Source organism: Candoia aspera, chromosome 4 (genome assembly GCF_035149785.1).
Source record: "Candoia aspera isolate rCanAsp1 chromosome 4, rCanAsp1.hap2, whole genome shotgun sequence".
Taxonomy (NCBI): Eukaryota; Metazoa; Chordata; class Lepidosauria; order Squamata; family Boidae; genus Candoia; species Candoia aspera.
Window position 1 is genome coordinate 86408901 of NC_086156.1, and position 15368 is coordinate 86424268.

The following is a 15368-nucleotide window of genomic DNA, read 5'->3' on the forward strand; positions in this document are numbered from 1 at the left end:
TAATAGGTAAGAGGGAGACTGAAAAACATTTTTGCTATATACTCTCCTGACACAAACTATTAGCTCCTACTTTCTTGTCCTAAATCTGATGGGAAAATGACAGATATTTGTCCCTGTCAGGATTCCCCCCAAATCTTGTTATTCAAGGCAAAACAGCTTCTGCTTCTTCCTTAGACAAAGGCAACCAATACTGCCACTAACCAGCACCATAACCGAATTCTCCCAATTTAAGCCATATTCACACAAAACTGCAGAAGCCAGGGGTTATGCTTTTCCAGACTCTGCCACAAGAGGACTAAGAATAAGCTTGTTATATCTACATGTTCGTAAATACGTCATTGTTAAAAACTGGCAAGCATTTAAACCTAAACCCTGATGTGGAACAATCCAAGGCAACCTTCTGTCGCTGGCTGGGAATCTGGGATCCAACGTAACAGGAGAGCACCGGGTCAGGGCAGCCTTTCTCTCCCTTGATTAGTATTTCTAACTACAGAAATACTAATGCAAACTCATACTTTTGTAGCATTTTGGCTAGCGCTGTTAATAAAGGTATTGCCTGCATTTTAGCAGAGTACCTTTTTTTTTTTAAATCAAAGGGGTTTTCTTGCCTTGGTTGCCAACTACCAATGACACCTCGGGAAATTTACACAGGATTTCTTGTAGAGTCCTTGGTGCTCTCTGAGCCTTGTTGTTTTCTTGCAGACGTTTCATTGCCAGACTAGGCAACATCTTCAGTGCTTCAGAGACTGAAGATGTTGCCTGGTCTGGCAATGAAACGTCTGCAAGAAAACAAGGCTCAGAGAGCACCAAGGACTCCACAGTTCAACCCTGAGCTACAAACATTCGCTTCGATTGGTACAGGATTTCCTGTTGCCAGCACTGAATCAGTGTCCAATTCTAACGTGCTCGGAACAATCCTTCACCACCGCTGGCTGGCATATGCCTTTACAATTAGACCACGATAATGAACTGAGACAGCCTATTCACCCCTCAAAAGCTCGCCGCCTTCCACGATCGGCCCGGGAACTACGTTCCTAGCCTTTCCACCCTTCCAATAAAAAAACCTTGCGCGGATTGATTAGACGACAGCAACAAATCAAGAACCGGCGCGTAAGGATTCAAGCGTGGTGATGGGGCATCGGTCCAAGCACGCGCAGAGTGCGCGCCTAGTAGGCCCAGCCTGAAGCGGCGGGAGGCGCCGAACAGCGGACGAAGATCGCAGACGGTCACCACGGCTAGTTAGACGAAAGTGGGTGCGGGAAGCGCGCGCGGGGTGTTGTTTCGTGGGAAGGAGGAGAAGGCCGTTTTCTAGCTGATTTGTGCGGGGTAGAGAACAGGCGCTGCTTGGGAATAACAAGGCCGGGGAGGGGGTGTTGTGGCCGGTAGAGGGGAATCTGAGGGTGGTGGTTTTGCGCAAGATCTGGGGAGGGGGGGAAGGCCTGCCACAGAAGAGAGAGGAGGGGGTGAGGCGAGCTTGAGGTTGTGGGTGAAGAAAGGGGGTGGGTGGGAGAGGTCCTTGCGCGCGCGTACACGCGCGCACGTCAGAGCGAGTGAGAAGTCCAAGGGGCTCCTGGGATAACAGCAGCGGCAGCAGCCACAACAATACGAAGCATACTCTGCTGAGTTCCACGGTCTTCGCGCGCATTACCTTCTTGCAACGGGAGATGTCGTGGGCTTGATAAGCCCCCTGCCGTTGTCATTGCGGGGTAGAGGTCACGAGCGAGAAAGGAGTGGTTAGCGGAGAGCTTCTGAAGACGAGATAGCCCATGCGATGGAACCAGGGGCTTGTATGCTGAGGTGGTGTGGTGGTTGTACCAATTCAGATTGTAGGAGGGAGTGCCACTTTTTAAAAGCTGCCCAATCCCACTGTAGAGAACAGTCTGATTTGCACCATCCTGCTGAAGCCTCTTTCATCTCGAATTCTTTGTATATGATGGAATACTGAAGAAAAACAATTTTCCACTTGCCATTTGGAAAAATAGAACTTTCAGGATTCTATTTGCTGTGTGAGTAGCAACAAGATTTGAACTGGAGACTTTCTGCAAAATATGTCAGTTGAGTTGACTGTTTCTACCCTGTTGCAGACAGATTGTGTGTGTGTAGGTGTATGGATGTATGTGTATATACATATGGCTTAAAATTAAATCTGTTTTATGGCTTCCATGCAGATAACATCTAGGATTAGCCACTGTTGGTCTTTTTTCAAACTGCCTGGATTTTTTTCTCTTTCATGACAGGTTTTTCAAGATGACACAGTTCCTGCCCCCAAATTTGTTAGCACTATTTGCGCCCCGTGATCCTATACCCTATCTGCCTCCTTTGGAGAAACTGCCCCATGAGAAACATCATAATCAGCCTTACAGTGGTATTGCTCCCTACATCCGTGAGTTTGAGGTAGGTGCAGTAATATTGGTCTTGACTCTCTTTGGCTTGTTACTTACTGGGACGTTGGCTAATGCTTGCAGATGGCCGTTGTAGCAATTGCTTTCTCAACATTTTCTCTCTTAATTAAACATTCAGAGTTGTTATTACAAATGAGCTTCTCTTTTAGGACCCACGTGATGCTCCCCCACCCACTCGCGCAGAGACGCGGGAGGAACGGATGGAACGGAAGGTATGTGTAGCACAAAGCTAAATGTGAGGTATATCAGCATTTGCTCTGATCCAAGGTCCTAAAACAGAAAGAATTAAATAGAAGGACGTTGAAGAGATGGCTCTTGTAAGATCCAAGCAGTTGTCCTTCATGGGGATACACTGAAAAACAAGATAAGCATTCCTTATGTTTCCTTGGTCCTTTTCATTGCAGAGGCGAGAGAAGATTGAACGCCGACAGCAAGAGGTTGAAAGTGAATTGAAGATGTGTAAGTGAGACACAGTAGCAAGCTGTGGAAAGGAATGGATACTTTTTATCGTTAACTTGAAGTTAATGATAGTCCCATTAGTTAAAGATGAGGCATGGCATTGCATTTGTGAAAAAACAAATAGGGAAGCAAAAGAGGTGTTTCTCCTCATTTCTCTTCTAATATGATTTATTATCTTTTCATTTAGGGGATCCACATAATGATCCTAATGCTCAAGGAGATGCCTTTAAGACACTTTTTGTAGCCAGAGTTGTAAGTTATTTCCTATTTTCTTTTCCTCTTATCAGTGCTCAGCTTAAAATGCATGTAAACAGCTTGCTGGCCCCATGCAGCCCTTGACTGCACTCTTGGTGACCTGCAGAGCTCCAGACATCACTACTCCCTGTACCATGCAGCCTAGTTGATCGTTTGCTGGGAAATGGGGAAGGGTCCGTTGTTTTGTCACTGTTTGGAAACCCAGTGCAGCAGAGATTGCTGAAGAACAGAATAGGCTTAATCTGCTTAATCTACTGCTTCCCCGATCCCATCCCCAAATTTGTCAACTTTCCAAGGAAGAATTTGGTGGTGGTGGTTGGGGAGGCATAATTGCTGGGGTGAAGTGGGGCTTCCTTCCATTCCAGTAGGTAGAGAATGTACATGCTGAGGTCTGTCCCACGTCCAGTTTATTGTATAAACTGACAATGTTGTTCACAAGAGCTGTTGAGGTGCCAGCTGAATCACCTAGCTTCTTTAATAATCCCAGACAGATGTATCTTTGGTTTTCCATTAGTATTAACTTTGCTCTTGTTCTTACTTAGCTTCCTATTTACTTTCCAGAACTATGATACAACAGAGTCCAAGCTGAGGCGGGAATTTGAAGTCTATGGACCCATCAAAAGAGTGAGTGAGGATATTAGTTTAGGTCAGCCCTCCCCAAAACACTATCTCCACAGTGGAAGGCGGGGTTGCCTTATTTTCTGTGCATCTCTTTGTCTAGGTTGAGATCATATTCCTGTTTACCATTTAACATTCCTGTTTTTGCTCTTGAGGGAAGAAATGTGTTTTTTCTTTTCATAAAAAATATACTTATTTAAGAAATTTCAGAATAAATGATGATATAGTATAGTTTGGGGTCCATATCTCAAAATTCTAAAATTTGCAAAGGCAATATCTTTATTAGGCAAACTGAAGTTTTATAGTTGCAACCATAATGACTGATTAGACAACATAAAACTGAGGGATGGGAGACAATCATATTCATATCATACGGAATCTTCCTGTGGAAATCTTGCCTAGATACATCATCATAATAGTAAACAAGATCAGCCAAGAACAGTGTAAAAGGGGATGCTGATCTTTTTTTTCCATTTGACTGATAATCTCTTAAGTGATGGGCTTCTTCAAAGTGGTATTTTTTTAGAACTCAAATGGAGATTATTAGATATTGTCAGACAGGGATATAAAACTGCAAATTGGGTGGGTGGATTTTTTTTTTTTTTTAGATTTGTGCATGGCTGAGAGGCAAAATGAGTATAAGGCATACATTGAATTCAAATGTTTCTTTAAACATTCCTTAAAATGTAAGAAATAGAACATTTTAAAAAGACATTTAAAGCATTCAATTTGCCTCTTTAATACCACCTCCAGACCTTTAAAAAACAAAACATTTTGTAGCATTTTGCTATTATGAAACCCTGAAAAACTATCAAAATGAAAATAATAATAAAGGTAGAAGAAAAATAAAAGGCATCTCTTATATCGGAGTGTAATTTTCAGTGAGCCGTGTGAAGCCCACTGTGACCCTCATGCTGAAAGAAGTAAGGCTGCTGTTACATGAGCTTCCCTGAACCTATATGCCTGCTTAATTAATCCTTTTAGATCTACATGGTGTACAATAAGCACTCCGGCAAGCCACGTGGCTACGCCTTCATTGAATATGAACATGAACGTGACATGCACTGTAAGTCCTTTTATGGGATGATTTTAACCTTTTCTGTATGTATATTTTAATCTAAATTAACTTTTTATTAGAAAAGCATGTGTTTTATAAATATCCCTTAACTATCTTAAGCCCTTAAGTTATTTGAGGGCCTGGGTTTTCCCCAACAGGTAAGTACAGAGTGGGGGAGCCTGGCTTGGTTTGGCGAGCACCCAAGTTCCGTTAATATAGCTCAGATAGTTTTTCAGGGGACCTTTATGATCAGGTCAACAATGTAGTCTAAAAGGAAGGAAGTTTTTATTCCCTTCTCTTAGCAGACTTTGTAATTCTTGGATGATACTGTATTGGGATTCTCAGTTTATCCTAGGTAAGCTGTATCTCTTGGGAGCATCCTTTTCATTCCTTACCTAGTTTCAGAAAATCAAATTAACGTAGCTGGGGTGCCGCAAATTTAATGTGTGTGCTAAAGTAACAGGCAACAGTTCCTCTCTTTATTCCCTAAATTCCCATGTGTTTGGGATGGATCCCTGTAGGCCAAGGGTGGGCCACTAGTCATGCCAGCATCTTTTGGGGCAGGCTAGAGTTACTGCTTGTATTATGGGTCCCAGGAAAAGTTGCCCCTACCCTCTGAACTGTTGCCCATTCTTTTATGTTAAATTTTTAAAGACAGAGAATGAATGCTATGAAGAAGTTCTTCTGAAGCAAGTGTAACTTTGACCTGAAGTTGTGTTTTGAAAAGATGCTGTTGTTGAGAGGCTGTTGTGAGCGGGGTGTATTAATTCTGTGTTCTTATTGTCACTGCAGCCACCTTTCTGATGGCTATTGCCACTGCTGGCTTGCAGCTGATCCTTATGCTTCCCCTTTACAACATCTCATTGTATGGTTGGTATAAGGGTTTGTATAATTGGTAAGAACCTCAGTACCCAACACACTTCTATACACAAGCCAGGTCAAAGGCAGATGCTAGGTAATATGGCTTAGTTGGGGGTGGAGGGAAGGAAGGAAGGAATCTATTTCTCTTTTGGTTTCTGTACACCTCTCTTGCTGTATAGAAGGAGAAAAAGAAATAGGTTCCTCGTGCTCTAATGTTAGCTCTACATTTTACAGCCTGAATTAAATGGAGAGGGAGGGAACAACAGGCCGGCCATTTCTAGTATAGCTCAAATATCCTGAGTGAATCCTCCCTCCTTAAGTCACACATGTGCCATTTTATAGTCTGTATAATCTGTGAACCTAAATTGGCAACCTGTGGAGAGAGAGAGGCAGAATCTGTTTGGAGGAATCAAAATATTTTCTTTCTGTAGCATGTGAAAGTGGTAGAGTAACATATTTTCATATCGCCTAATCCAAAATATTTCCTCTTAATCATAAATTCTGATTGGATTGTGTCCATGTTAAACTATGTAAATCCAAATGTTGTATGGCAAAGTTCTAATGTAAAGTTCACAAAATAGTCCTGTAAACATAGGATAGAGTTCCTATCCGGGTTAGTGTTCTTTGGAAAAACAAGGACAAAAACTAGAATGTTGTTAATTATTCCAAAACACATAAAATATGTGACAATAAAATTGTAATTTAGCATTTACCTGATCACATGAGGTCACTAAAGGTGCATCTCCATAGTAAAAAAAATAGCACCATTTGCACAGTTTCTATAGTGCTTTCTTGGGTTAACACGGTTGCATACTTTGTCTGCTATTTGCACAAAGCAAAAATCTGCTTTAACTCTGTCATTTTAAAAACAAGGCAAAACTATGGAGTTTGTGCATCTGGCTGTTAATTTTGCTATTCTAATAGAAACACTTAATTCCCTGGGAGGAATAGCTGACAATAACCTGGGTCTGAAGGGCAGTTTAATTTAAATGGAAGTTGGCAGCCATCTATGAGTGTTTATTTGTACACTGTATAAGGGATATCTGGTTTGAGTGAACATGTTCCTGGAATCTGTTCTTGAATTTAAAAGTTATAAAGTTGTACTTAAATAACGGAAACATTCTTTCCAGTTACTTGAGTTTGAGATATTAGAAGGCCTAGTTGCATGTTTTATCCTTTAGATTCTGTCTTTGGGAAATTCTTTACCTCTCTGTAGAATAATGCAGATCTTTTAGCTGGAGCAGATGCAGCCTACTTTTGGTTAAACCTGGGACAGATAATCTCTAGCAAATAATCCTAAAATACACTGAGCAGCTAATATGTGTTTCTTAGGAGGGAGTGCGTATTTTTGCATGTGCTCCTGAACTTTCAGTTGATAGGAAGCAACACTGAGGATATTTGAGCTCTGCTTTTAGGTAGTAAATTAATGGGCATTTGTACTGTTGGCCTAACTTGGGGCACAAAACTAAGGTGGATTTCTTCTAGCTACCCCTGGTATGGCTTGCCAAGGCCATAATGAACCTTGAAGTGGGACATGGTTGGGATGTCTGTCTCAACAGAGATTCTAACTTGTTGTTCCCCTGAAATAAGGGTTTCCACATGAAAGCAGGCAACTATACCACTGTTGCTGGGTTCCTGAATACTGGTAGAGAGGGCATTTCAGACACATCACACATTTCTTGCTGTTTTTTCTTGTATCTTTTTTTTCTGTCTGGCTTCTTTAGCTTAGCTCTTTCAATTGTGTAGCATTTGGAGCTTTCAATTCTGCCTGAAGGAGGCTATAGCTAGGAATGTTAAGAAAGCTCATGGCTAACATTCAAGACTTCTTTGGCCTCCCTGAATTTGTAGTTGTAAGGATATCTTCTATTAGATACCTTCAATCACTGGAATTTTGGATTTTAAAATGTAGGAATTAAATGGGGCCATTATCAGCTTATCTTTACCAGGTCAGTACTGTATCTAGAGAAGCCTTTCCCAGCCTTAAGTCTTCTGGATATATTAGATTACAGTTCTTATTATTCCCAGAATATTCTCTTTGGGAATGATTGAAGTTGTAGTCCCTATTGTTGGGGATTATTTGGAAAGACTGATCTAGACTGTCCAAAACAGTGGCATAAGACAAAATGGTGAACTCTTAAAAGACTGACAAGCGTTCTTCACTTTAGTCTTGTATTTAGGCACTATTGAGTTGTTTAGATAATTAAACAATCCAATCTTTTCCCCTGAAAATTAGTTGCTGGCCCCTGTATCCAGGGGAAGAAATCATAAGTCTTATCCTTGGGTCTCATATTGGCAAACAAAACAGCTGTGATTTTGGCATTGAGCCGTAAGTCACATAGTGTGATCAATTTACATTGGTCCCTTGAGGGATTATCTAAAAACTAAGTCCTCATGCAACCTTTCAATTCTATAACTTCCCTTATTCAGACCAGAGAACTAGCTATGCTAATTCTGAAAAATATGTGAGTCCTGTCATGTAACAATCTCCCTAAAAAAGACCATATACTTCTTGCATATTTATTTGTTCTCATAAATATGCCTTCCAATAAAATACAAAGAAATATAACCAGTGGAAATCAAGTGCCTTTTCCCTTGTTATTTCTCCCTCTTGATACTTAGGTATAAGCATTTGGAAATTGGAAGAATTATAATTTCTCTTTTGGGGATGGGATTTCTGTATTAAAAGTGAATGTTTCATCTCATCCTTTGGAAGTCAGGTGGTTGACCTCTCACATAAGAGTAATTTGAGGCTCCAATTTGGTATACAGAAGCTTTGAATTGTAAATTTATTGGCATCAGTAGAATGTAAGGGCTTTGAAAATAACTTTTCAGGCCTAATTGTATATTCATCAGAGAATAGTTCCAGATGAGTTGCCCCCACATGGTTATTCATATCCCGTCAGAAGTCTTTGAAGCTCTGAAAAAAATCAGGAGGTTCTTATAATAGGCCCATTTTGCTTTATGTAAAATGTCCTAGAAGGTAAGATTCAGTACAGAGGGTGGTTTCAGGTAAGCATGCTGCAACTCTTCTTGCCTCGGACTGACCTCTTCATTGGAAAAGGCCCAGCTTCGTCTCCTTTCTACAGTAAAATGGTGGTGAATATGTGGAGTAGTGACTCCGGTCTACTGGCTACCCTGTCTGGAGAGGAGCCATGAGACTAACTTTGTTTGTAAGAGATGATGGTGTGTCATCGTGTCCAACATCCAAACTTGACTGACTGACTCTCAGCCTGATGGGTGGCTTCAAAGCCCAGAGTGACATCTTTGCTATGGGAGACAATTTGATGATGATTCTGTCAAGTCCCGTTTTTTCAAAATTCCCTTTTCTTTTTAACGGAGGAGGGAGGATGGCAGACTGTTGGAAAATGCATCCCTCATCAGAGAAACTGCTTTCTGGACTTTGGGATTTTAAAAAAGCTTGCCTGAGTAAACCAGACAAGGTGAAAATGTTCTCAGTGGTAAGAAGTTAGAGTTAGTATTTATTTTCATCAGTTTTACTCAAAACTGGTAATTGTTAAATATTTTTCTGAAGTAATACTTTTTATGACAGCAAGTCTGTACACTAGAATCCACTTTTATGAGAATTACCATCTCAGAGGAGATGGGGAAGAACATTTCTGCGTTATTTCTGTGCACATGCTGAGGAGAGAGATTCTCTCATATTTCTGTATGTGTATGATTTTGCAAACCTCATTATTAAAAATTTGTGGGTTTCTAAATGCAACCACAAATATTTTCCTTGCAATTTTGTACAAACACTGTCCTCTTTCTAGTCCCAGACATTTTAATTAAGCAATTACATTTTAATTTCCTAAAAATATCCCCCACTAAAAAACAAACCCAAAGTTGAAGAGTCATTGTGGCCATTTCTCAAGGGTACCAGCAGTTTGGTAGCCAACATTATTGCTACATTTTTGTAGTTATCTGAAGTTGAAAGCTGTTTTTTTCTTAAAAAGAAACATTTCTGAAACACCTGGGTGGGAGATTTAATTTTATCTAGTACTTAATTAATTGTGTGGCCTTTTGTCATAGTTGCAATTCATTGCCACACATAAATGGCTTCAGTAGGCTTGGGGCTGTAGTGTGGGACTCCCAAGGCTTGTGAGGACCCCTAAAAGGATCAAGTGTGCCTAAGCTCTTAATAAAAGATTTTACCTAGTTTGGGAAATGGGTTGAGAATGGGGGAACTGGGCAGGGGCTGGCAGGGGTGGGAATCTGAGTGTCCGACTTCTGCTGCTGAGACAGGTAAGGCAGGGAAGGTCGGCTCAGCAGCTAAAATGCAAAACCCAAAATACCGCCCCAGCCGGGGGCGCCCGGGCAGGGGGGAGCTGCGCCTCGGGCCCCAGCGCTAGCAGCCCGATGCAGTGAGTTTGAGGAGTTAAAAGTTGCAATGGTTTTGTAAGTAGTTTCTCCAGGTAAATGCTTTTATTTCCTTATTACATATTAGCGTGCTCGCCCCACCCTTCCTTTAGCAAGTTGCTTCAGTATATTTCCCTTCCCTAAAAAATATCCTAGAGATCTGCAACCGGGTGACAGTGACAAGGGTGGTACACAAGGTTAAAGTGGGTTGGGTCTTTTAAGGGAGGGGACCAGCCAGTTCCGCTGAAGGGTTCTTACTCCATTTTTTGTGCATATTCTCTTTTCTTTCCAGTCAAACCTTCCACTACCTCTGTAACATAGAAGAAAATTCTGTCTCCCTTTTCACTTCCCTTTTTCCTTAATCTGTTTTTCGTTTGTTAGTTTAATTACAGGAGCTCTCGCTTTGGGCGAGGGATTTGGCCTAGCTTTTTTGGGACTGGCTGGTGGGGGATACTGTTGAAGGAACAGTAGATCCTGGCCCACCCTAAAGTGAGCTGGGAAGATGGACGGAGAAATGGTTTTTATCCAGACTTTTTCCCTCTGGGCAAGTGATGAATGTAATGTGAACGTCTTGACTGCTCAATAACATTTCTTTTTTTGCAGCAGCGGAGGCTAAGGGGGGTTGCATTATGGGATGGAACTGGGCTTGCTCCACAACCTGAGGGATTTATAGCTGTTGTGGCCAGGTTACTCTTGATGTGCTTGCTGGTTCCTTTGTTCTGCAGTAATGTAGATTTTGTCCCGGGCAAGCACTCTATTCAGGTTTCCTCCTAGAAAACCTGAGGCAAGATTTCCCAAGGCAGGTGTGGAGCAATCCCTTACCCAAGGAATCATTGGGGCCATAGAAGCTGCCTCTCCAAATCTTTTCCATATGATTAGTCTTTGGGGGAGGGTGGGTTTGTTTATGTACACTGTAGATAATGGCAATTCCATTTGCCCTTCCCTTTCCCCTGGATATTCCTCCTAATCTGTTGCAGCGGCATACAAGCACGCCGATGGGAAAAAAATTGATGGCAGGCGAGTGCTAGTGGATGTAGAAAGAGGCCGGACGGTGAAGGGATGGCGCCCACGTAGACTTGGTAAGCATGTGGAAAAGCATTATATCAAACACCCCTGCTTTAATAATTGGATTACAAAGGCCATCTTTTTTAAGATTCTGAAGAATATACTGGAGTACTGTGTGCAGTTGTCCTAACAGTGAGACACATGCTGAGACGAGGAGTAGTACTCTAATGTTTATTACTGCTACATAAACAGAATCCTAACAAACTGAATAAGCGTGGGAAAAACCCAGACACATAAACCCCAAAGGCTAAGGTGGGCCTGATCTGTGTCTCTTTGAATGGCTGCTTAATTCCTCAGTACTACGCATGCGCTTTACAGCCTGGGTGGGAGCCCCCTGCTCGCCATCCTTACTCATGACAGCAGTTCAGCCTCCCACAGTTAAGTTTTTTCACATTTACTAAAGGGGGACTAAGTCTGGAAGAGAGATAAATGAGGTTCAGTAAATTGAAGGGCAGGGGAGTGACATTTTTTTCTAAAGAGAAAACTTGCATCTCGTTATTAGCAGATTCAATCCAGGAATATGATGCATTCTAAATAGGCTTTTGTTAAGCTAATTAAAGGAACTTCTGGGATGTCATCTAACCCTGTGATGCATTCATACAACATTAAGCCATGATTTGAACTGTGCTTTGTTGAATAAGTTGTGATAGCCTGGGTTTTACTTACCACAAGCTACAGACCCAGTGCGTAACTTGGGGGTCCTCCTGGACTCACGGCTCCTGCTCAAAGAGCAAGTGGCAGCCGTGGCCCGGAGAGCCTTTGTGCAGCTACGTGCTGTGCACCGGTTACGCCCCTTCCTGGACCAGGAGGCCCTTCGAACAGTCACTCATGCCCTTGTTATCTCTCAGATAGAATATTGCAATGCGCTCTACATGGGGCTACCCTTGAAAAGTATCTGGAAGCTTCAGCTGGTCCAGAATGCAGCTGCGCGAGCTGCTTTTGGTGCCCCCAGAAGGGCACATGTAACACCACTGTTGCGCGAGCTGCATTGGGTACCAGTTTGCTTCCAGGTCCAATTCAAGGTGTTGGTTATCACCTTTAAAGCCCTACATGGCATGGGACCAGGTTACCTGAGGGACCGCCTCTTCCCCATTACATCAACCCGTCCCACCCGATCATGCAGAGAGGGCATGCTGCGGACCCCGTCTAAAAGAATTTCATCTGGCGGGGTCCAGGAAGCGGGCCTTCTCCGCAGTAGCTCCCGCCCTGTGGAACATGCTGCCCCCAGAGGTGAGATTGGCCCCATCGCTCCTGGCCTTTCGGCGGAGTCTGAAGACCTGGTTCTGCCGCCTCGCTTGGGGTGGAGAGGGGAATAGAGTTATGTGGGGATGGTTGTTATAGACCACTCCTCCCACACTTGGACTGTTTTAGATGTTTCATTGCTTGGATTTTTTATTCTTTATTTTTTATTTCTATTTATACTATTTTTACTGTATTTTATTTTTTGTATTATTCTGATGGTTTTAATCACTTGTTGTAAACCGCCCAGAGGCCTCCGATGGGAGGAGATGGGTGGGGATAAATTAGATAAATAAATAAATAAAATAAATAAATTGAGTGGGTTGGCACTTCATACTAAACAAAAACAAACTTCATTATGGCTTAGCATTATATATGAACCATTATGTTAACAAAATACTATTTTCAGTGCTCCCGATTCTTCTGTGTTAAACAGGATTCCCTTTTCTTAACTTTTTCCCTTGATTCACAAGAGAAATCATTTCTATTGCATGTATAAATCAGAAGCTTTGAGTACTATAGGTTGAATTTGAACTTCTGATGAGCTGTTTTCACAAAATGCCTAAGTTAAACTAAACTGAGTAAGGAAAAACTACCTGCATGAGAATTTTTTTCCTACTCTATCAAATTCCAGAGAAGCCAGCTTCTAAAGAGAGAATACAACTGGAAACAACTTTCATTTTCTTTTCATTTGCAGGTGGCGGTCTCGGTGGTACTCGACGGGGAGGTGCTGATGTAAATATAAGACATTCAGGTCGGGATGACACTTCTCGGTATGATGAACGGTAAGCTAAATTGGGGGTAAAGTAGGATGGCGTTTCTGCCATGATTCCTGATCTTAGAGTGTTAACTGTGTTTCCTTCTAGAAGCAACAGAAGAATTAACTGTTTACTCTCTTCCAAAATTTTACACAATTCTAGCTGTGTGTTAGAGGGTCCAGAAGGCTGATAGTGAGAGAATCTTCTAATATTTAAAATTTGAAGATTCTTAATTGTAGCAGAATATTTGGTTAAAAAAACAACACAGAAGTGTACAGATTGGGTGGATAGGTAGTATTTTATCTTAGAAGGATAGTATCTTTGTGATTTCATTTGAAACATCTTGATCATAAGGGAAGTTACTACTTTTTCTTGATGAAGAAACCAGATCATATTGTCAATAATATGCGCCCAGACTGCTAGTTTTTTTCATTTTACTGATCTGATGCTCACTTTATCTGGGCTCTCTCAGGGATAGGGACCGTGAACGTGAACGTGATCGCCGAGACCGCAGCCGAGACCGGGACAAGGAGCGGGAACGCCGTCGCAGCCGATCCCGAGAGCGCAGGAGGCGAACACGGAGCCGAGAGAAAGAGGAGCGGAAACGCAGTCGGGAACGCAGCAAGGATAAAGACCGGGAACGCAAGCGTCGTAGTCGTTCTAGAGACCGCAAGCGGGATCGGGACCGGGACAGAGACAAGAAGGAGGAGTTGCCAGAAGTGGGAGAAGCCCAGCCCGATGAGGCTGCCATTGGCGAAATGGGTGTAGATGGGATAGAGGGGAAGCCTGAAGGGGAAGAGAAAGGTAGAGAGAGGGACCGGGATAGGGATAGGGAGAGAGAGAGGGACCGTCGGCGTAGTCATCGTGACAAAGACAGAGACAGGGAGCGTGATAGGGAGCGTCGCCGTGACAGGGATCGAGATAGGGACCGTGACCGTGAGCACAAGCGTGACAGGGCTGAGCGGGGTGGAGAAAAACGGGAGGACAGGGGGCAGGACAATGGGATGGGAGAAGCGTTGGAGGAAACCAGTCAGGATATGTTCCTGGACCAAGAATCCATGCAGTCAGCTGATGGTTACTTATCTACTGAAAATGGATACATGATGGAGCCCCCACTGGAGTGATGAATGGAGACTCTTCCTTGCCCCAGGTGTCCAGCCAGGTGAGGCTCTGCTTCCCAGGCTGCTAGCCAATGAGGCCCTGTCAACCAGTTGAGGTAATTGATTCTAACTGGTTTTGTTTAGAAGGGTAAGTGTTTCAGGTCTGCCTGTCCCCCCCCCCCGTTTCTTCTTAACATGTAACTTTCCACCAATCCCCTGTGTAATTGGATATTTTTGTTTAAACAAGAATAAAGTGTTAAATGTTTTCTTCTTTATGTGAAATGTATATGGGATTGGCATGTTAGAAGATGCTCTTTGATTCTAGACTTCCAGTAAGTGAGAAAGCCATTAGAAGGTATTGAGTTACATGTCAAACTAATAACTGAAACATACTGATAATCAGCGATCCAGGGGTTTGCTTGTGGTGCTGTGGGGTGGGGGGGAGGCAGAGGGAGACTGGAGGAAGAAGCAGCAAATGGAAAAGGATCAAAAGATAATGAAAAAGTTCAATTGTATGTTGTAGCTACTGGATATGGGGGAGGGATGGGGGCAAAAGGACCAAGTGGTACAAATAGATTTGGAGCATTTGCTTCCTATCAACGGAGAATGGCTTTGTGGCTGGAGGAAGAACATAAGTGTACTTCATCAGGGTGCACTGAGGTAAGCTTGGTTTACCTGCATTTGACCAATGTGTGAAATGATATTAAAGGGAACATTTAGGTGGGGTTACATTTATTCAGAGACAGAAGAAATAACAGTTTCAAGGTCAGCAATAAAAGAAAGGTTCTGTCATGCAATTTGAATTAAGTGCAGTTTTAGAGCTTATTGTACCTAATTCTGCATTTTAAAACCCATTTTACCTTGCTCAATCTATGCTTAGGCAAGGGAGTCACAATAAGTTATGATAACTATTTATTTTCAGCTACTGGGCATGGTTAACTACCCTTTTGGTGTCTAAAATTTTGAGTAGTGTCTGCATTTTGAGGTACATAGTTGAAGTCACAAAACCCAGGAACTTGTTCGCTAATAATGAGGTGGAAGATTCTTGGGGAAACAAAACACGGCACTTAATAACACATTAAGTATAATGCCTTTGAATCAATCTTTACTCCTGGTGGCTACATGAACAAGAACATGAAGATTTCTTGGCAACATTTTTCAGATATTTTGGCTCCTCTGAAATCACCAGTGAATG

At 42.4% G+C, this 15368-nt stretch overlaps 1 protein-coding gene across 1 annotated transcript; it reads left to right on the forward strand.

Annotated features, from left to right (window-relative positions):
• The first annotated feature begins 1163 nt into the window (after positions 1–1163).
• On the forward strand, positions 1164–14446 carry SNRNP70 (small nuclear ribonucleoprotein U1 subunit 70). Its single transcript, XM_063300941.1, has 10 exons — positions 1164–1249; positions 2238–2394; positions 2552–2614; positions 2807–2861; positions 3049–3113; positions 3678–3740; positions 4719–4800; positions 10989–11090; positions 13013–13100; positions 13546–14446. Exons 2-10 carry the CDS (start codon positions 2248–2250, stop codon positions 14195–14197), a joined length of 1317 nt encoding a protein of 438 aa, XP_063157011.1. The 5' UTR covers positions 1164–1249; positions 2238–2247; the 3' UTR covers positions 14198–14446.
• Positions 14447–15368: the final 922 nt, after the last annotated feature.